General features: G+C 32.8%; 1 protein-coding gene across 1 annotated transcript; it reads right to left on the bottom strand.

The window, feature by feature from the left end:
• Positions 1-1,427: 1,427 nt before the first annotated feature.
• LOC145108726 (Plastid-lipid associated protein PAP / fibrillin family protein) lies at positions 1,428-5,714 on the bottom strand. The gene is made up of 7 exons (XM_079045800.1): positions 5,365-5,714; positions 5,164-5,279; positions 4,964-5,086; positions 2,972-3,070; positions 2,799-2,843; positions 2,574-2,647; positions 1,428-1,668 (listed from the first exon to the last, which is right to left on the bottom strand). The coding sequence occupies exons 1-7, from the start codon at positions 5,645-5,647 to the stop codon at positions 1,584-1,586; spliced, it is 825 nt and encodes a 274-aa protein (XP_078901926.1). The 5' UTR covers positions 5,648-5,714; the 3' UTR covers positions 1,428-1,583.
• Between the last annotated feature and the right edge of the window lie 15,661 nt (positions 5,715-21,375).

The following is a 21,375-nucleotide window of genomic DNA, read 5'->3' as shown; positions in this document are numbered from 1 at the left end:
TACTAGAAATAACAACATTCTTTCATTCATTTAAATATTATAGCATCGTACTCTCATTTCTTTCTATTACAATACAATATTATAGCATCGTACTCTCATTTCTTTCTATTACAATACTATAGTTTCTATATTTTTCTATCAAGACTTTATGCTTTAATTTTCTTTTTTTTTCCCAACTATAGCAATCTACTTTTACTTTTTTATTATTAAGACATCATTCTTTGAAAAATTGACCCACTTATCTCAAACCATAGCACCATTTTTTTGCACCAAATAATATTATATTCTCTTTTTAACTCATTTAAATTTTCAAAAAAAAATAATCCCTTTCTATATTATTCTTTTTACAAATTTGTCTTTCATTTTTTTTCTGTTACAATAACTTTAGAAATTATATTATTAAACAAATATAACCAAACAAACAACTAAAATTAATTTGATTTAATTATATTATTAAACGAACATTTTATTAAATAAAAAATTTACATTTATAACACAATCAAACATTTTATGAAACAATTATTACATTTAAAATATAACTTATATTAAAGCAAAATATATAAACTCAAACTTGAAGACCACAAACGAGACATAAAACTTTTAACACCAAATTTGGTTTAGAAAATGGTATTGCATTGGAGTAGCTTTACACCATTTTTACACCAAAAATGGTGTTAGTGTTCGAGATTTATAGCAGTGAAAATTTTATATTTGTATGACAATGCTATAATTAGGTGGATTTTCCAAATATAACGCTGTAACAAACAAATAAGTGAAAATACATTGCTACTTTTTACATTTAGCACTTTTATATATTTCACCTGAAAAATGGAGGTTTAAAAGGATAAGTTATATCTAACTAACCATCAGGGTTAAAGATCCCAAGAAGAATATCATAGTTTTTCTGAAACATGTTCATCAACAGATTATACAAAAAGGATATATGAAATGAGTACATAATTAAAATCAGGATATTCTTGTACTTACGGTGATAGAAATGCATCATTAGTGTTTTTTTTTTTCCCAAATGAAATTATGTTTTAAACCTTAAATTAATATGAAACAACAAAATAGTTGGTGAGGGATAATAGTTGAGGTGTTGTAACTTATTTCTACCTTATGTGAAATTAGTAACCCAAGTAATACATTAATGGCTTACTATAGAAAAGTGATGGACTTTATTCAGAAACGCGCGATATATGATTCATAGTCAGTTAGTTACAATGGTCCATTTATTATATTCCAAATAGAAGTGGCTTTTTGGAGACATGGCGTTACCTTTTATGATATTTTCGCTTAATATTTCTTTTTAAATGACAGTGACTAAGATATTTAGTTTGGAGCCCAAACTCAAGATATTTGAAGAGCATGACATTTGAAGATATTTAGTGGACTAAGATATTTAGTTTTAGCCCAAACTCATGATATTTGAAGAGCATGATAGATCATATTTTAACATTAAATCATGTCAGAAACATTTACATAATAATCTCTAAACCTTTGTTTCTTTAAATAAAAATAAAAAAATAACAACATATTTGCCAAAAATGTGAATTTTCTTAACAGGAATATGAAACCAAGACTTAAAGATTAGTTTCCTTTGATCTCTCCAATATGAAGATGTTGCCTTTGTCATCCCTCCCTATTCTTAGGGTGTCATCCACGTATCTTTTACCATGAAATCAAGGCTTTAACAATGGCAAACTCCTCTTTTTAAATAGGACTAAATAATAGCATTAGCAATATACATTTCATTTATTTATATATTATAACATTGTACTTTCACATCTTTCCATTACAATATTGTACTTTCAATTTTTTTTCTATTAAGAATTTGAGCTTTAAATTTACCCAATTATAGCAATGTACTTTAAGTATTTCTTATTAAGATATCATACTTTGAAAAATCTACCTAACTACTTTTTTTTGCACCAAAAAAAATATTGCAAGTATATTCCCTTTTTTCTAACTTATTTAGATTTTCAAAAAAAAAACTTCTATTTATTATGTTTAACAAATTTGTCGGACATTTTTTGTTACAATAACTTTAGGAATTATATTATTAAAAAAATACTAGTTGTTATATTAATAACTTTAGAAATTATATTATTAAACAAATACTAGTTGTTATATTAATAAAACAAACATTTTATTGAATAAATAAATCACAAGTATTACATAATTAAACATTTTACGAAACAGTTAGTATATTTAAAATGTAACTTATATTAACATGAAGTATATAAACTCAAACTTAAAGGACTACAAATGATACATAAAACCTTTTTTTTAGAAAGAGAAATGATACATAAAACTTTAACACCAAATTTGGTGTTATACTCATATACTGTTAATAACATCAAAATTGGTGTTGTGTTGTAGTTTTATAGGAGTGATTTTTGCATTTTTATGATATTACTTTAACTGGGTGGATTTTTCCAAATATAATGTTGTAATAACAAAAAAACAAAAGTAGAATTTTATAACAAACAAATCAGTGAAAGTACGTCGCTACTTTTTGTATTTAACATTTTTATATATTTCACCCCAAAAAAGGAGGTTTAAAAGGATACGTTATTTCCAACCAACCATCAGGGTTAAAAATCCCAAGAAGAATGTCATAGTTTTTCCGAAACATGTTCATCAACTGTTTATACAAAAATGATATATTAAACAAGTAAATAAATAAAATAAGGATATTTTTGTAATTATGGTGATGGAAATGAATCATTAGTTTTTTGTATTTCCAAATGGAATTATGTTTTTAAACCCGAAATTAATATGAAAAAACGGAATACCTGGTCAGGGATAATAGTTGAGGTGTTGTAACTTATGTCTACCCTCTGAAATAATCATGAGAAATTAGTAACCCAAGTAATATACTAATAACACATAATTAATCTATTTTAAATACAAAAAATTCATTTGACTTTTTAAAGAAATATATTTTAAATTTGGTTCATGGCTTAACTGAATTGGTAGAAATCTTGAAGGAGGCCTCGATTATAAGCTTCCCACTGAAGAGATTCAGACCTCTCACATTGAACATGATCACATTGACTGCTTTCCCCTCCATTTTTACCATTAAAAGAAATGTTAATATCTTTGAGAACATGTGATAATTAAGAAATTATTCAATAACAAATTTAAAGCCATGGAAATGGGAATTTTGTCATTTCATATTATTCTTTTAGCTAGTGATGAGTGATGACTCCATCCACTAAGTATACGACAATCTTTTTATTATAAATTTTAATGTAAATTGTAAAAATGGTATTATGTATTTTTCTTTGCTTTGGATCCAAAATTGATTTTTTTTTTTTTTTTTTATTGTAAAAAACGTTCACAGTGTAAAATGGTATGGGGCCCTTTCAAAATTTTAATAATAGCATGTAAACTAAAATAAATGATAAATAATTGTAAAAATGAAATCTAAGGGGCAAAATAGTCATTACATATGGTGGCGGGTCCAATGCTCTGTTACGAGAATCATTTTTTGCAAAAAGAAATGTTTGTGGACCCAAACAAAAGAAAAGTACCATAGAGACCTTTTTTGCAATTTACTCTTTTGAGATATTTTATATAAAGTTATATATATATCGTAAATTTTTTAATATTTAAGAAACAACTTCTATTACCTGTGAAATATTAAAATTATTTTAATAGAAAATAAATGACAAAATCTGAAGGACGTAGATAAACAGAAACATGTTTGTCACGAATGATAATATGTTAGAATCAATAAATAGTTTCTCTCTTAGGCTTAAAGAACTCAAAGAAAAAAATTATTATGTCATCTTGTAATATGTTGGTTTATTAATTTTTACGAGCTGAAAGCTGTAAATTATATAAAGACTTGTTGGAGAGAGTAAACTTGAGGTCATGAGAAAAAGAGTCGATTTGTATCAACAAAGGGAGAAAAGAAGGGAACAATGGGAGATAAAGAAGACGCAATATGTGCATTTGAATATATTGTTATCAAAGAAGCATTTGTCGCCCGAAGATGAAGACATTAAACGTTTTCTAATGTCGAAGTTGTATGGAGTGTGATTACAGTTTAGTTTATGTTTGTTTTCGGTTTGTTTTTAATTAATTAATTTTGTATTTCATATAACTATATGGAATGTAATAACGTATCATATATTATATTTATTAAGACAAAAAAAGTTGGGTTTTGTTTGGTTGGACATTTTTTTTATAAAGTAAAACTTTTTAGTTTAATATATAATAATATCTATATATGTTAGTATAACTTATTAATATTATAATCTATTAATTAATAACTTATATACATTAAACTTATAATTTATTATGAGCATCCGTAACAATAAGTTTTTTTCAATAAGCTTTTTTGTGTCATAGTACCAACTTAAAAAACAAAAAATTTTAACTAACCTTCAATATTTTATATTTTTTTTATATCAATATATTTGAAATTAATTTAAGTCACTAAATAGTATATATAATTATGACTTTTCCTGTTTACACTTTTTCAAAATTTAAGGAATATGTTTTATATATACTTTTTTGCATTAAAAAAATCAAAAAACTATATACTAATTTAACTTCGGAACTTCCTTTTATAAATTAAAGCATGCAAACAAAACAAAAACAAAAATTAAACTATTATTAATTTAAGTGAATTATTAATTTTTACTGCTTATCTTTTTAGTTATTTTGATTTTTTATTCTTTACTTTGTATTTCATATCTAATATGTTGTCAAAATTTACAAATCAAGTTCAATAGAGAATTCAAAATTTGGAAAGAACCAAGGAACTCCGTCACACATAACCGAATATTTGATACATTTGATAAACTACTTTCAAGTCATTGCTAATATAAAAAGTAAAAACCATGGAAAAATGGAATATCCACCAAAAAATGGAATTAAAATTAAAAAAATCCAAAATGGATAAACTAAAGAGATGAGTGGTTGTGGGGAGTAAGATCACAGGAAGTACCTTAACAATATCAATAATCTGCAAGAAATCTCCCAAACTGATAAAATCTCTCAATCCCAATTTCGTTCTTCTCGATCCAAGGATGGTTATTGTACTGTATATTAGCTTCCAGCATCCACCCAACTACCAATTTTGCACACATTTTATTATAAAAAAATTCAACAAAAAACAATGGTGGGAGTGAAGTTGAATGTTCTAACCTTATCAAGATCGAGAGTTGGGTGTGGATTTGGATTCAGAGACTCAAGCAACTTCACCATATCTTCAATTTCCGATTTCTTCTCACTTGGCATTCCAAAAATGCCTCGATTGTATCCTATTAAACGAATTCAGAAACGAAACAAAAAAAGCCCTAATAACGATTCCTAATTGTCTACGAATCAAATTATATTTTTGCTCACCTTCCAGAGCTTTATTAATGTCTGTTTTGAGTCGAGTGATTGTTGAATAATCTACCGGAGATTCTTCAGTTGCTATATCCTCGTCTTCATTGGCGCCTACTATGTTAGAGCTTGGTTCTGCAACTTTAATGGCGAAATTGGATTTTGGTAGGAAAAATTGGATTGAGTTATTGAATGAAGGCGGCCTTTGAGTGTGACTTCTGGACATCTTTGGTAGAGATGGTATCGAAAAAGGAAGCACGTGGGAAGTTGGGGTTTGAGGATGAAGAAGCTTTGTCGCCATTTTTGCTTCTGATTATCAATGATATCCCTGTCCAGGATTTTTTTTCAGACATCGGAATGGTTTTATCTTTTTTCCTTTTTAACATTAATTCTTTCCATTTCTTTGGTCCAAATTACGACCGTTAAATTGCAATGAGTTTTTGTTATTTTCTTAAATGAAATATCTATATAAATTTTTTTTGGTTTATTAACTAAACTAATAACCAAAGGTTTCTAGCCCATCGGTACCGGGTGTTGCCCTCCAACCTAAAGTTTGAGGGTTCAAGTCTATTTGGAGACCTAGGTGGAATTATGAGTAATTTAGGAGTAGAGTAGATTTTTCGTTTTAAAAAAAACTAAACTAATAATATTAGGAAAAAAAATTAAAATTATTTTTTGAAAAACTGTCAACAAATCTGGAATGGTCATCAAAACACCATATATATATATATATATATATATATATATATATATATATATATATATATATATATATATATATATATATATAAAGTTCAATAGAGAACCATAATTATTGGTTTTTTAAAGATTCAAATCTTTTTTTCAATTTCTAGATCTTATTTTTTATTGAAAAAAAAATCTAAAAATATCTAAATTCATATATTAACATTGTGAATGTGAAAAATATTTTTCGGATTCACCGTGTAAATCCGGATTCACATTGTGAATTTGACATAAAAAAAATCGAATTTGATATCATTGGAAAAAGGATAAAAATTTATGAATTTTTGTATTTTTAGTTTTTTTTTTTGATAAAAAATAAGTTCTAAAAGTTGAAAAAAAGATTGGTTCCTTAGTTACTTGGTTAAGTATGGTTCTCTATTGAACCTCACCCTCTATATATATATATATATATATATATATATATATATATATATATATATATATATATATATATATATATATTTCAAATTGACATTTTCAATTCCCGATTCTAAAAATTATAGAAGTCTCAATTTCAATAACAAATTCGATAGACAATTCTAAAATTTCAAAAAATATTTTATTTTTTCTTAAATTAAAACAAAAAGTTAAATACACATAGCAAAAAGAAGTGTTTATATATATATATATATATATATATATATTATTAATTCGACGTAATTAAAACTAAAACTAACAAACAAAACTAAAACATTATAAAATAAAAGAAGGTAATTTGAGAGGGTTCTTGAACACTTAGAAGATTGTATTCAAGATGATGTGTTTCTCTCTTTACTTTTGATGCGTATTTATACTACAACACATCCTATTCATACATCATCAAAATAATAATTCAATAGGTAAAGGAAATTATTCAAGTGGTGAAAATTATTCATCTGAGTTCAACCTTAAAGTACTGCTTCATTAAAAACCTTGCTAAAGAAACTTAGCGGGAAAAAAACTTTAACGAATGGAGAAATAGTTCATTATATAGTTGACTTCCCCTCATTTAGACATCTGTTACGTTACGTTTTATGCACATGTCGCATTCCAATGCCATGTACATGTTTTCTAAAGATTGCAGTAGGAAGTACGTTCGTGAAGAGGTCTACTACATTGTTGTTGGATTGAATATATTTTAGCTCAACCTTTTGATCTTTTATAAGCTCTTGAATGTACTTAAAAAACTTTGGAGGTATATGTTTTGTCTTGTCGTTCTTGATATATCATTCTTTCATTTGAGTGACACATGTTGAGTTATCTTCATAAATTAAAGTTGGGCCTTTATCTTTATCTAGTCCACATAAAGACAAAATGAGTTGTATCATCGATCTAAATCATTTGCATTCTCTACTAGCTTCATTTAGTGCAATTACTTCAACATGATTTGAGGATGTGGCGACAGCCGACAAGTGTTTGCTTTTGAGAGCGTCAGGAAATTGTGGTGCCTCAATACTTATTATTACATATTTAATTTATTATTACATATTTAATTTTTTACACAGATTATAACATAGTATTTTGCTATATAATATTTTTCTTTTTAATTTTTTAAAAGGCCCTCTATACTTATTATTACATTTTTAATTAATTTATTTTTATTGTTAGATATTACTGACTTTAAAAATATTGCATATGCTTAAAAACAAAAGAAAAAAGAATATAAGAGTGTATATAAAATATTTCACAAAAAAAAACATATTTATTAATTGAAAAATAAAGTTTAGAATTGATCAATATTTAATTAATATTTATGATAATAAATTTTTGCTAAAAATAAATTAGTAGAAAATTGATTTATCAAATCAAAAGACTATAAATGGAATAAATAAGCAATCATTATGAATACTTTAAAAATAAGGTTTGGAAAAATAATACAAATAAATATGAAAAATAAAATTGTTATTAAAAGTGGGGAAAATGATTTATTAAGGTAAATAACTTTTAGTTTTGTTCATATTTAGGCAATTTTTGGTTTTTTTTTGTACACATTTGACCATTTAACTTGTTATCTGGTGACAATGGTAATATGTGAACACATTTAACAAGTTAAATGGTCAAATGTGTACAAAAAAAGTTGTCTAAATGTGAACAAAACGACAAAGATGATCAACCGCATAGGTTATTTTCCCTTGTTTTAATATGAAATATAGCAACGTACTTAGAAAGTGCGTTGTTATATTAGGGTAGAGGAACTATTAATGCCAATTACTAAAATATTATTAAAATTTCCTATAAATGAAAGTACAATGTTGTTATACTGAAAAGTTATGATTAAAATAAAAGAAAGTATAATGTTGTGATGGTATAAAGTTGTAATTAAAAAAATAAAAAGTATAATGTTATCATAATAAAAAGATGTAATTAAAATAAAAATTCCACGTTTTTTCAAAATTACGAGATTAATTGCTACAAATAATCACATAAACATTATATGTTTATATAAATTGTTAAAAGAAAAGAGAACATATTGCAACTTTTATGTCAAAGAAACATGTTATAAAGTTCATAAATTGAAAAAAAAAACAAACATAAATTGTCAATTGAATAATTGTTAATAACTTAACATGTTTGTATAGAACGGTAGAGTAATTATTAACATGTAATTTTGATATTTTTGTATAATAAAATTTGTATTTAATGTCATTTAAATTTACTGTGGACATGTTGTCTAATTTATTCAAATTTTATAAAGATTATATGATTAGAATAATAATAATAATAATATCATTTAGTAGAATAATTTAAAATTTATATATATTAAAAGGGGAATCTCCAGAAAAATCCTAAAATTTTATCTTAATTTACGAAAAAGTCTCAAACTAAAATTTGTTTACGAAAAAGCATGCATTACCGGTAAAAATGACGATTTGACCATATTTTCCCGGTTTACCAGTTTCTTTACTTGAATGTTTCATTAAAGTCCCATTATTTTATACTAATTTACGAATAAGTCCCAAACTAAAATTTAGTGATGATTTGGCCATTTTCTCCATGTAACATACATTTTACCGGTTTCATTGCTGACCTGGACGCATAATCATTAAATGAGCTGATGAGATGGATATGTTAGGTTATATAATGTTATGTTTACCATAAAATTTGATATCTTGATATATTGTATATTTTTTTGGAATATAAAATGCATCCGGCGAAGACTGCAATAATTACATCAACTAGCAACAACTTCGTCATTTTTTATGTTTATAAGAAATTTTAAATTGTCTTTCTAATCTTATATAACTCAATATATCCATCACATAAGACATCAGCTCATTTCCTGCCATTTTTTCCTGTAAACACACATTTTATTGGTTTCATTGCTTACCTATATACATAGTCATAAATGAGCCGATGAGATGGATATCAAATTTTACAGTAAATATACTATTAGATAACCCATTGTATCCATCTTATCAACTAATTTAATGACTATGTGTCTAAATTAGCAATGAAACAGATAAAATGTATGTTTGATGGAGAAAATGTTAAATCATCACTAAATTTTAATTTGGGACTTATTTGTAAATTAGGATAAAATAATGGGACTTTAATGAAACATGTAAGTAATGAAACTGGTAAACTGGGAAAAAGGGGTCAAATCGGCATTTTTACCGGTAATTCATGCTTTTTCGTAAACAAATTTTAGTTTGAGACTTTTTCGTAAATTAGGGTAAAATTTTAGGACTTTTCTGGAGATTTCCCATATTAAAATGTTTTAGAACCATTTTGGATCATTTAATTTGGTTTTAATTAATATTTTTGCTTTATTGATTTATGTCATTAAAAATATAGCATAATTCAGAATTGTTATTAAGATATGATTTTTCATTTTCAATTTTTGAATTGAAATTGATTTGTTAAAAAAAGACGGAGAATGATAGATATATTAGAAAAATGACACGTATAAAAAATGCTAGAAAATGACATGTGGCATTATTAAATTTTGTTTATTAAGATATAAGTAGATTGTAAAAAAAATATCGGAATTCACCAAGATGAGTAGAAAGTACAAATTTGAAACAAAGATTAGCTTTCAAATTTTCAATCTGCTAAAACAAAAATATGCCATGATCAAAAATTTCTGATCCAAAATCATCAACGAAATTAACAGAGGAAAATACAAAGATTCAAAAACTACTACAACGTAGAGATATATTACCATGGTTGAGTCTTTTATCTCCCCATCTTTGTTTGATAATCTAAAAGGCCTTTTTAGACAAAATGAAGAAAAATATAAAATGGATAAGTTATATTTACCCAAATTGAAAACTTGTGTAGATTAAATAAAAATTTTGAGAGATCATTTTTCAAACATGGAAACTGACCACTCAAGGATGACGAACGATACACAAAACCACATTCCGGTTCACCCCCAGGATGACAAACAAAACCGCCGGTGAAACCTCAGGGCAACAGAACAGCCTGCTACGACGAATGACGTCACTAGAGCCGGTTGTCACTCCCGTGAAACCAGCAGACTGTGTCATAACCACCAATGATGTACCGCCATCCGGTGGCCAAAGATCATCGTTAGCGACGACGTAACCCCAAAACACACCCCATAACCAATACTTGGCGTCCATCCTCAGCAGCACAACATCGACGATCTACCACCCCATCGGCGGACAAAATAACCTCAGCCAAGCCTCTTTGCAGCCGGTTTTCCAGGCAATCAACAACCCACAGCAAGACGCACAAATGATGTCGCCGATAACATCTCAAACCACCAGCAGAGCACCATCTTCGTTGCAAACAACGACGTTCCAAGAAAGTAGCACACCCAATGGGCCAGAAACCATGATCTAGATGCCACACTATACAACATTTGTGGCAGGCGCCATTCCATCACCAACGCTGCAACAATATCAACCACCTCCCATAAACCAACAACTCTCCATCCCATTCCACCAAAACTCCTACGACCCAACGCCGTCAAACTTGGTGGCGTATAACAACATGCTGGTCCAACCATATTTGGCGATGCAACAACCCACTTGCAACTATACACAACAAACTCGAACCAAGATTGCCTCTCAAGAAGCGTAACCTCAATGTTCGTGAAGGAACTCTTGGACTATAAGATACCCAAAACCGGAAAGCTACCCAATCTCAAAACCTACAATGGCACCACGGACCCAGACAACCACATCGACAGGTACGAATGGACCATGACGTCCCTCAAACTCGATGAACGTTTTTAGTGTACGTATTTTCCTACAACACTCGATGGCAACACTGGAACGTGGTTCAAGAGGCTTTGACCAGGAAGCATTTACAACTTCATCCAACTGAAATACCTCTTCCTAACCAACTTCATGCAGTTACGCAAATACAAAGGAGATTCACACTCCATAATCGGATGTAAACAGAGGGAATGAGAGACAGTCAAGGAGTACTTTACCCGGTTCACAAATGCAACCCTCGACGTGTCAGGGCATGACGAAGGACTGATCGCCGGGGCATTCACTTGGGGCCTTCTCTCTGGCCCGCTTTCCCAGAAACTTATGGGAAAGAAACCCCAGACACGGACATAACTGAAAGATAAGGTGGAGAGGTACGTACGACAGGAAGAAGGGGAGGCCTCAAAGCAAGCGTACCTAAACACCATGCCAGCCCTAGCCGCAAAGAGCCGCCGACCCAGCTGGGACGACAGGCGAGGGAGGGGGGGCATAGGTACCACGGATGGGATAGACGGCTCAGAACTTTCGCATGAGATGAGTGGCGAGGGCGACGGGCAGAAATATACAATGTCGCTGATAAACCGGCAGCCAAGGGAACGAAAATGTGCTACTGCGAATACCATAAAAGCAGAACGCATGACACAAACAATTGCCCGGTCCTGAAGCGCGAAATGGAAGAAAAACAGCTAAATGGAACACATAATGGAGATCGCTTGAAGCCTACATGCGAAGTTCGACGTAGAAAACCCTAAAGATAACGCCAGAGGTGGAAACTTCCGCCAGGAGATTTTGATGATACACCATAAACGGGGAAGGATGGAACATGCAGGTGGCGTAAACGACATCACGGGGGCAATGCGAGGCTTGAATTTATCAACAACTGACCCAAGTCCACTGGGTTGGAGAGGGGACAACCCGTTGATAATTCAAGGGTCCATCAGAGACGTCACCATTCACCGCATATATGTCAATATAGGAAGCTCAGCGAATATCATCTATGAACACTGTTTCCGGTTGCTGCCGGACAAATGGAAAGAAGGGTTGAAGCCGACACCAGGCCAGCTTACTGGTTTCATGAGGCATAGCATATGGCCCCTAGGTACGATTCATTTACCAGTCACACTCACCAGCCACGATAAAAACAAACGCAAGACAGCCCTCATCGACTTCGTCGTTGTGCGGCACCCTTCCGAGCACAATGTCATATTGGGACGGACAACCTTACTTAGATTTGGGGCAATATCTTCCACCATCCATGGGATATTAAAATTTGGCATGAGATAGGGACCGAGAACAGTCTTGGAAACCCCGCCACAAGCTCTAAAGTGTTATGAAATCATGCAACCTAAAGAAATCTCCGAAGAATCCAAGAGGCCTTGCTTGGAAGAGGACCGGAAGGGAAGGAAGTCATTAACCGAGACTACCCAGACTAGCCAATCAGCATAGGGGTAACCCTTCCCTTGAAGACAAGACAAGCATTGATAGAGATCCTGAAGAAATACAAGCATGTATTTGCATGGACCCCCACCGATATGGTAGGATTCGATCGAGGAGTCATAAAGCACAAGCTGATGATCAGGCCCGAAACCCAGGAGATAAAGTAGAAAAAACGTGTTCAGGGGGGAGATAGGAACAAATCAATAAACACAGAGGTGGCCAAGCTAACAAAATCCGGCATCCTCCGGGAGGCAATCTTCCCAACGTGGATTGCCAACCCGGTCATGGTCAAAAAACACGACGGGACGTGGCGTATATGTATCAACTACTCATATTTAAACAAGGCATGCCCAAAGGTGTAACACCCCGAACCCAGAAGACCTAGAAAGGAAAGGAAAACCTCAAAATCAGGAAGCGACTCGTCGAGTAGGTGGGGTGACTCGACGAGTAGGAGCACGATTTGGGTCGCGGGATTAAGTGACCGACTCGGCTAGTCGGGGGACCAACTCGGCGAGTCTGGTCTGGGTTGGGAAACCCTAAATTCTAGTCCTTGTGCCCTATTTAAGCATCATATTATGTGACAACCCGAAATTTTTTTGTTTTGAAAGCTCAGTTAGTCAACTCAACTGAGTATCAGACTCAAATGTAATGAGTTCTAGCCTGGTTAAAGGTCATTCTAAGGAGTTTTAAGCCTAATACACTCAAGGAATGAGTGTTAGGAAGTACCTGCTAGAACCACAGTATAACATGCAAGCCTTAAACTCCATCAAGAGGAGTTTACGACCAAGTTACCAAGAGTTTACGGCCGTAAACTCACCTCTACATATATAAAACTTGGCCATTTTTCTCATTTCTTCTTTCCTTGGCCGATTTTCTTCAAATCCTCTCAAGTAGCATCCAACTTTTCATCCAAGATCTTCATATATGTAAGTATTCTATCCTTGATTAGTTGATACATCTCTTAAACTAGCTTCATCCATTGATTTCATCCATAGAAATCATCTTTTCTTAGATCTTCAAGAAACACCAAGAACACACACTAGTGTTCTTGGCCAAAATCAACCATTTCAAGCCTCTATATCGTAAGTACTCTTCCCTACACTTGATATCTACTTAGGACTCATTCTTAGAGCCTTGAAAACATCAAAAACACAAGAACAAAAGGAGTTTAGGGCCAAGCCATCTCCCATGGCCGTAAACCCCTTTAAGGGTGCCATTTTGGCCATAAACCCTCCTAGATGCAAAGCTTGTGACCTAGAACCCTTCCTTTATGGAAATAGGACCATAAACTACTCTCAAATGCATAATGACCATGAGTTTACGGCTGTAAACTCCTTTGGGCCGTAAACTCATTAAAAGCCTCCATTGAGTAGGTCTTTCTCATCCTTGTGTAGAGCAAAAGTCCCTCAAGCTTCCCTAGCATTCAAACCCACACTTATGCATGTTTGACCATAAGTTTACGACCGTAAACTCCCTTTGGCCGTAAACCCATGGTAGTAAACTCATGGTATTACCATTCCACTCTCCTTTGATGAATCACATGTGATTCCAACACTTGGTCAAAGTGTTTCCTAGTCCCGGAAGGTGTTTCCTTTCATATAGTTGCTTATAAACACTATATTGATGTCAGTATATGCCAATATATGTCATTTAGGACTTGTTGTGTCTCGGGACTTCATTCGTGGAACTTCTCATCCTTACACGCGTATTCGGTGAATCACCCACATCAGGTGAGTTCATACCCAGTAATGAATCTTTTAACTGTTTTAAATGCTTTTAGGGGGGGGGGGATACAAGTTGAACACAATGATAATTGTGTAATTATTTGTTATAAACATCTTTCAAAATGTTGCTTATGTCTTTTATAAGTGATCAAAACATTTCAAAAACTCTTTTAAAGTTATGTTACTTTATAGTTTAATCAAACTCCGTTTTTAAAGTACCAGCATAACTTAGTAGTAAAATGAGTCTTTTCAATAACAGTTCAAGTAAAGCGTTAGTAAACTATAATAGGTATAGTTTACGAAGATACTATTCATTACTTCTAGTACAATGAAGCATACAAAGAGTCAGTTCATACATGAGTCAAGCATACTATTATGAGAAACAGAACATACTATGATGAGAAACAAATAGAACATACATACATACTAGACAGAGAGAACATACAATACAACTAGTACATACAAAACATATACAAGTATACAATAACATAAATGTAAATCACGGTTTCGAGGCATGGCATCACCTGTCATGGTTCGATTTGCAGCCAGAATCTCCTAGAGGGAGAGCGTGAATTTGGGTATAGAAATATACTGGATTGACTATCCTATACCTTTCTGTTAGCTACAATGGGATTTGCAAGTCTACGGGTGCCAAATTTCATTCCTTCCGACGTCTTTCATCAACGTGTTATTAGTCGATAGTATGGTGCAATCATATCACATTATATCTTAAATATCAATTGGTTTAAGGTAGAAAGTACATCAGTAGTTACTATAATACAACACTACAGTACTTTATTATTTCCCCATTCCATTCACATCGTGATCTTCTCACAATAAATAGTAATGTAAAAACTATATTTTTGGTTAATGATAGTCTCACTTGGGAAATTACACAACTCATGCAAGAAACAAACATATGTAACATTAGATGCCTTGGTAGAAGGCCTTGGTAGAAGGCTACGTTTAGTAGAGAGGACCATAATGCTAACCTTATGATTCCTTAATGTATACATCAAAGGATATATATATATATATATATATATATATATATATATATATATATATATATATATATATATATATATATATATATATATATATATATATATATATATAGGATCCGACAGGTAATAGGATGTGTGCTCTCCGCTTCATTTCCTGTTCCGTGTTTGGTTGTGGGCTTGGAACGAATTCACCCAGTCTATTTTCTATTCGATTCTAGATATATATATATATATATATATATATATATATATATATATATATATATATATATATATATATATATATGCTCAGTATACATTAAGTCATCATAAGGGTACCAGGTATGGGTCAAGTCATAGGACACAGAGTCAATGCATAGCTTTCTAGTACAAAACATACTTTCCAAATCAGAACTTTTGGTATACAAAACTAGAAACTTACCAGTAAAGAGTTTAATCCATTTTATTAAACCAGTATAAACTTAAAGGACCTTAGGTAATTAACTCTATAATACTTTAGTTTATACATCATGGTTATATATAATTAATACCCAATAGGTAGTTGGATGTGTGCTTTCCGCCTTACTTCCTGTTCCTTGTTTGGTTGTGGGATTAGGGCAGATTCACCCAATTAACTTTCTATCCGATATTAGATCATATATATCCAGTATAAACTAAGTGATTATAGAAGTAATCACTGTGGTCACCATTTTATTATAAGAAATAAGGGTTTTCTTAAAGAATCTTTTCATTAAATATAAAGGAACCATTACAATTAACTCCATGAGTAACAAGTGAATACACCAGGGTTATATACCACAATGATCAAACAAACAATGGGATGTGTGCTTTCCGCCTTAGGGCAGATGCGCACAATCGATTGTTTGTTTACTCGGAGTCTTATATAACTTGTATCCATTTAGTACTCATAGAAGGGATTGTAGAGTCATTTTTACTTATCTTTCATTAAAGTAGGAAATATAGGATTTTCTAGGGGAACAGGCGAACTTTTCTAAACAAAACTTACAACTTACTACATCTTTCAACTACATTTTCAAATACATTTTCAACTACATTTTACAACAACATTTTACAACTTACTTACATCACTAAAATCTTATGAACTCACCAGCTTAATTGCTGATCAACTCTTTCAAATAACTTGTATTCTCAGGAGCCGAGTAGACAGGTACTCGTGCTGGGAATTTAGAAGATGGAGCATAATAGCTTCAAGTCTTGTTTTGTTATTTGCTTATGAATTCTATGTTTTGTGAACACACACATTGTAAACACTTTCTTTCTAATGAAATGGTTGTTCATTACTTGCTTACTATAATGCATATCTTGTGATACTAAACATGACGTCCTCCACCCCCGAACGTTTCTGCCATTCCGGTTTTAGGGTGTGACATATTCTCATTCCCTCAGCCTCATCTTCAGCCCCCAGACCCCAAACCCTCACCCACGAAACCCTAGATCATCTTGTGAGTGTTTGAGCCATCTTTGAGTGATTTGTGTGCTCTTGAAGAAGAAGAAGAAGAGGAAGGAGGTTGGAGGTTCAAGAAGGAGGAAGTAGATCCAGAAGGTACACTCCATTTGCTGCATTTCTTAGTAATCAAGTCTTCATCTTGGCTTTTGGTTTCTTAGATCTAGTTATGTCCATTTTATGAAGATTTTGGACCATGGAGCTTGATCTTTGTGGCAAGGACGTCCCAAGCTTAGATCCTTTCAGATCTGGAGTACCTAAGAGTGGTTAAGGCATAAAGGTGCAAGCTTTATGCCATTAGAAAGCTCCATGCAAGCCTAAAGAGATTATAAATGGCCTCTTGGAGCCCTAAAGGCCATGCAAGGAAGTAAAGTCCAGGACTTTACATGGTTATTGGATGTCTAGAGTCTAGATCTTGATTTCCCTGTGTTGGTTTGGTGTAATAAGGGTTTTGGACCATGGAGTTATGTCTTAATGAGCTAGGGTTTTGTCTAAACCCATTAAGAAAGACTTAGGATGGGTAAAGCTGCAAACTTTACCCTTAATAAGTCATTTCCAGAGTGTTTATGAAGTTTGGAGTTCAGATCTGAAGTATAAGGGCTTAATCCTTTAAGATAGTCCAACAGACCGAGGAACTCGGCGAGTCCAGGGAGGGACTTGACGAGTTTTGTCACACCCCCAAACCAAGGATGGCGGAAACGTCCAGGGGTGGAGGACTTCATGTATAGTATCATAACAACAATTGTAATAGTAATTGAAGCAAACACAACCAACATATATATAATTGAAAAAGTTACATCATTGTATGAATTACATGTTTACGAATCAATTACAATATGTTGACAAAATATGAAATAGTAGACGCCTTAGCGCCCCATCCTCAAAAGCACTTGGTTACCTGTTTAATGATTTCCTGAGAATACAAGTTGTTTTGAAAGAGTGTCAACACAAAGGTTGGTGAGTTCATAAGCTCTTGTTTGGTATTATTAAAAGCCTTTCGTTTGTAAAAGTAGTATTTGTGTTAGAAAATCCAATATTTTCCTTAAAATGTATATGTAGTCTTAATTCAAAGACCGGAATGTATAAGTAACTTTTCTTACTTATAATAAATAATGTAAGTTTAAATCGACATAAACTCGTTAAATTTTAATGAAGTTCCCGTAAATTCCAATGTTTATTAATACTTTATGTGAGTTTATTAAAGCCTTTTCTTGTAAAAGTAGTGTTCGTTCCAGAAAATCCAATATTTTCCTTAATGTGTAAATGTAGTCTTAAAACCCAAAGACCGAAATGTACAAGTAGTGTTCGTTCCTTATAGTAAAACAATGCAAGTTTAAATCGACATAAACTCGTTTGATTTTAGTGAAATCCCCGTAAATTCTATGTTTGTTAATACCACATATGAGTTATTATAACCATGCTATGACCTAGTTGGCCTGAAACGACGTTCTTCAGGCGTCGGAAATGTTATGACATTTGTCACCCCAGACCTGTCGGTCTAGCTGTTGCATGCAGCTAAGGTGTGGGTTTGTCAGACCCAATATAGATCTATACACAAGTCACGCTCTCCCTCGAGGAGACTCTGGTTATAATACAGGACTTATTTGTAAATTGAATCGAATGTCTCACAGAAGTCATTAACGAATTTACGTGTAGTGTAATGAAAACTTGGTACCGTATGGCCGTACCTTGCTTAATGAAAATATCCTTTGTATAAATGTACCCTTTTTAAATGTATGTGTTATGTAATGTTTCATAAAGTCATTAACGGAATTACGTGTTATGAAAACTTGGTACCGTATGGCCGTACCTTGCTTAATGAAAATATCCTTTGTATAAATGTACCCTTTTTAAATGTATGTATTATGTAATGTATCATAAACTATACCTATTATAGTTTATCAACCAAGGGTAGTACGTAGTAATGTATGCAAACTATATTCAAAATAGTTTATTAAATGTTTGAATGTATCGGTTGTACTTTGATTATAATCACTTGTTATTCTTTATATTTTATATGTCCAAATCCATTTGTAAACTGATGTGTGTCTAAATATTAAGATAAAATGTCATATATTGCAATAACATATAATCACATAAAGATATACACCTTGCTCAACATGTTACAAGGTGAAATGAAATTGACAGCAACTTTTTGTTGTATACAGTTTCTGTTACTGTTCTTATAAAATTTATAGAAAAATCATCAAAGCTCTAAATCCAAATCCGCAAATTCTGAGAGTTTGGAATATGAGTCTAGTTTGTTCGTAAATTTTATCATGATTTTTAGTGATCTCTAACAGAGGTGAAAATGTTCATAATCACAGACTGGTCCGGGTTTGCCTTTGAAATGATAGGCAGTTTTGTAAAAATCACCATAAATTGTAGAAAAATCATATGGAGATGTGCAAGTAGCCATTTTAAAGCTAAGAGTTTGAACTACTTGCACCTGGAACAGTTTTGAAAACTAAAATATTTAAGTTGATCAAAACAGTCCGTGATCGAAGTTCATCTTTTCTGATGTAATCTGATAGAAAAAGTTTAATTGTGTTCTTGATGATTTTACTTGTATTCCCCCCTTAAAACTTAAGAAAAACATGTAAATGTAGGGGTATGAACTCACCTTATGTGGTTTCAGTAGATGAAAGTGAGAGAGAGGAAGTATTCAACCCAAGAACACTAAGAAGATGTCTTGATGATTCGAGAATCTAACACCGAATAAGATGGAATTTGTGTAAGATATCATTGATTTGAGTATAATGGAGTGTAATAATTATATGAATGATCAAGATACTTACTAATTGAAGAAAGAAATCCCTGGAGAAAGCCTTGAAGTTGAGAGAAAAGATGAGAGAATTTTGGAGAGTGTTCTTTGGTTGTTAAGTGTAGAATGAAAGGACTTTATGTAGAATGAGGAGAGAGGATCAATCCTCCAGCTCTTAGAACGTGGGAAGAGCTGGAGATTGGGTGTAAAGGTCCACTAAGGTGACAAGGAGTAGTGGGAAAGAGTGGCTGATCATAGAGTGAGGTGGTGGTGGTTTGCTTTTGCCATAAATTAAGGAAAAACAAATATTCCCTCAATAATTAGTTCAACCACTAATTCTTTTAATATATTTTTATAAAAACCCTGGAGATTTATATATTTTGGGGCCTTAGTTTATAAAATAAAGTTTTGGGTGAAAATCCCACGTTAAAATAATGAAAAACGGAGTTAAAACGAAGTCGTAGTCGAAAAACCGGTAAAAAGGGGCCGTCTGCGAGACCTCTCGCATGGGCTGTCTGAGAGGCTTCTCATGCGAGGCTTCTGTCCTGAGAGGCTTCGGTCCTGAGAGGCTTCTCATGAGAGGCTTCGGTCCTGAGAGGCTTCGGTCCTGAGAGGCTTCTCATGAGAGTTTTCGCTTCTAATAGGAGGGTTTTGGTTCCTTAAGGTTATTTTACCCGTTTTTACCCCGTTTCAAGTGGTTTTTGACCCGGTTAAGGGTCGAGATGACCCAAATGATTACAAAAAAGTTAAAATAACTTTTGAGAGAGATTCGGGAGAGATTTGGGAGAGATTTTAATAGAGAGAGATTGAGTGAAAGAGATTGAGAGAGGTTTCGTTTGTGATCTTTTTGAGTGTCCTGCTTCGCAACGCAAGGTCCATAAACCCCCTTTAAGCCATGATTTAGTGTCCTACACAATCCCGATGATTGTGCAATAGTGTTTTATCGCTTTGGTTCGTTGTTTAGCACTGTTAAGGCTAAGGAAAATCAAACACATGAACTTTCCAAATGATGATTTCTCATTAAAATAGCGAATTGTATAGTGATTACATAACGTAAACCCTAACATACAAGGGTTATTGGAGTTGACCGGTTTGACTTGTTGACTTTGTTTGACTTTGACTTGACCGAAATTTGACGGTTGTCACAAGTTTAAGTGAGTTGTCATGTTTTCCGGTTATGGGTGAACTCAGTGAGTCAGGGGAATGGCTCAGCGGGTTGACTCGGTTTGTCACGAGTCTGGTTAGCCAGGGAACTCGACGATTCAGGGGCTGACTCGACGAGTTGGTTCTCGATTGCAGGATTCTGAGCTTCTGGACTCGGCGAGTTGATGGAGCAACTCGGTTAGTCAAGTCAACCTGGAAGTGTTGACTTTGACCATGGACCGTTGACTTTGACTTTGACCAGAGTCGACTTAGTTTGACTTCTGGAGGGCATTTTGGGACTAAGTGTTAAGTTGGTATTGGTAGCTCGGGGAGCTAGGGGAGCAGCAGTTCGGGGAATTACCAGCTAGCAGCCAGAAGAGTATTAGCAGGTCTTCAGTAGTGCGAGGTGAGTCTCCTCATTATGTGCATGGGTCTACGGCCACAATGCCGGCCCATTATGTTTGTGTATAGCAGGAAGACTCGGGGGTTAGCCCTAGACATTTTATGATATGTGTCGGGCGAGGCCCGAGGAATGTTAGTATGCTAGAGGTAGTTTTGATTCTTGTATGTGTCAGTGTTTATA

Source organism: Lactuca virosa, chromosome 4 (genome assembly GCF_052849685.1).
Source record: "Lactuca virosa cultivar CGN04683 chromosome 4, Lactuca_virosa_CGN04683_v6, whole genome shotgun sequence".
Classification (NCBI taxonomy): Eukaryota; Viridiplantae; Streptophyta; class Magnoliopsida; order Asterales; family Asteraceae; genus Lactuca; species Lactuca virosa.
This window is presented reverse-complemented; position numbering and strand designations above follow the sequence as displayed.

Excerpts from the sequence above, each read along its gene's own strand:
- LOC145108726 (XM_079045800.1), bottom strand. The coding sequence starts at position 5,647 with ATGGCGACAAAGCTTCTTCATCCTCAAACCCCAACTTCCCACGTGCTT. Across the intron at positions 2,648-2,798 it reads CAACTATTATCCCTGACCAG|TTGATGAACATGTTTCGGAA; the intron begins GTATTCCGTTTT and ends TTGTATAAACAG. Across the intron at positions 1,669-2,573 it reads GATGGTTGGTTGGAAATAAC|ATACGTGGATGACACCCTAA; the intron begins GTATCCTTTTAA and ends TCATGGTAAAAG.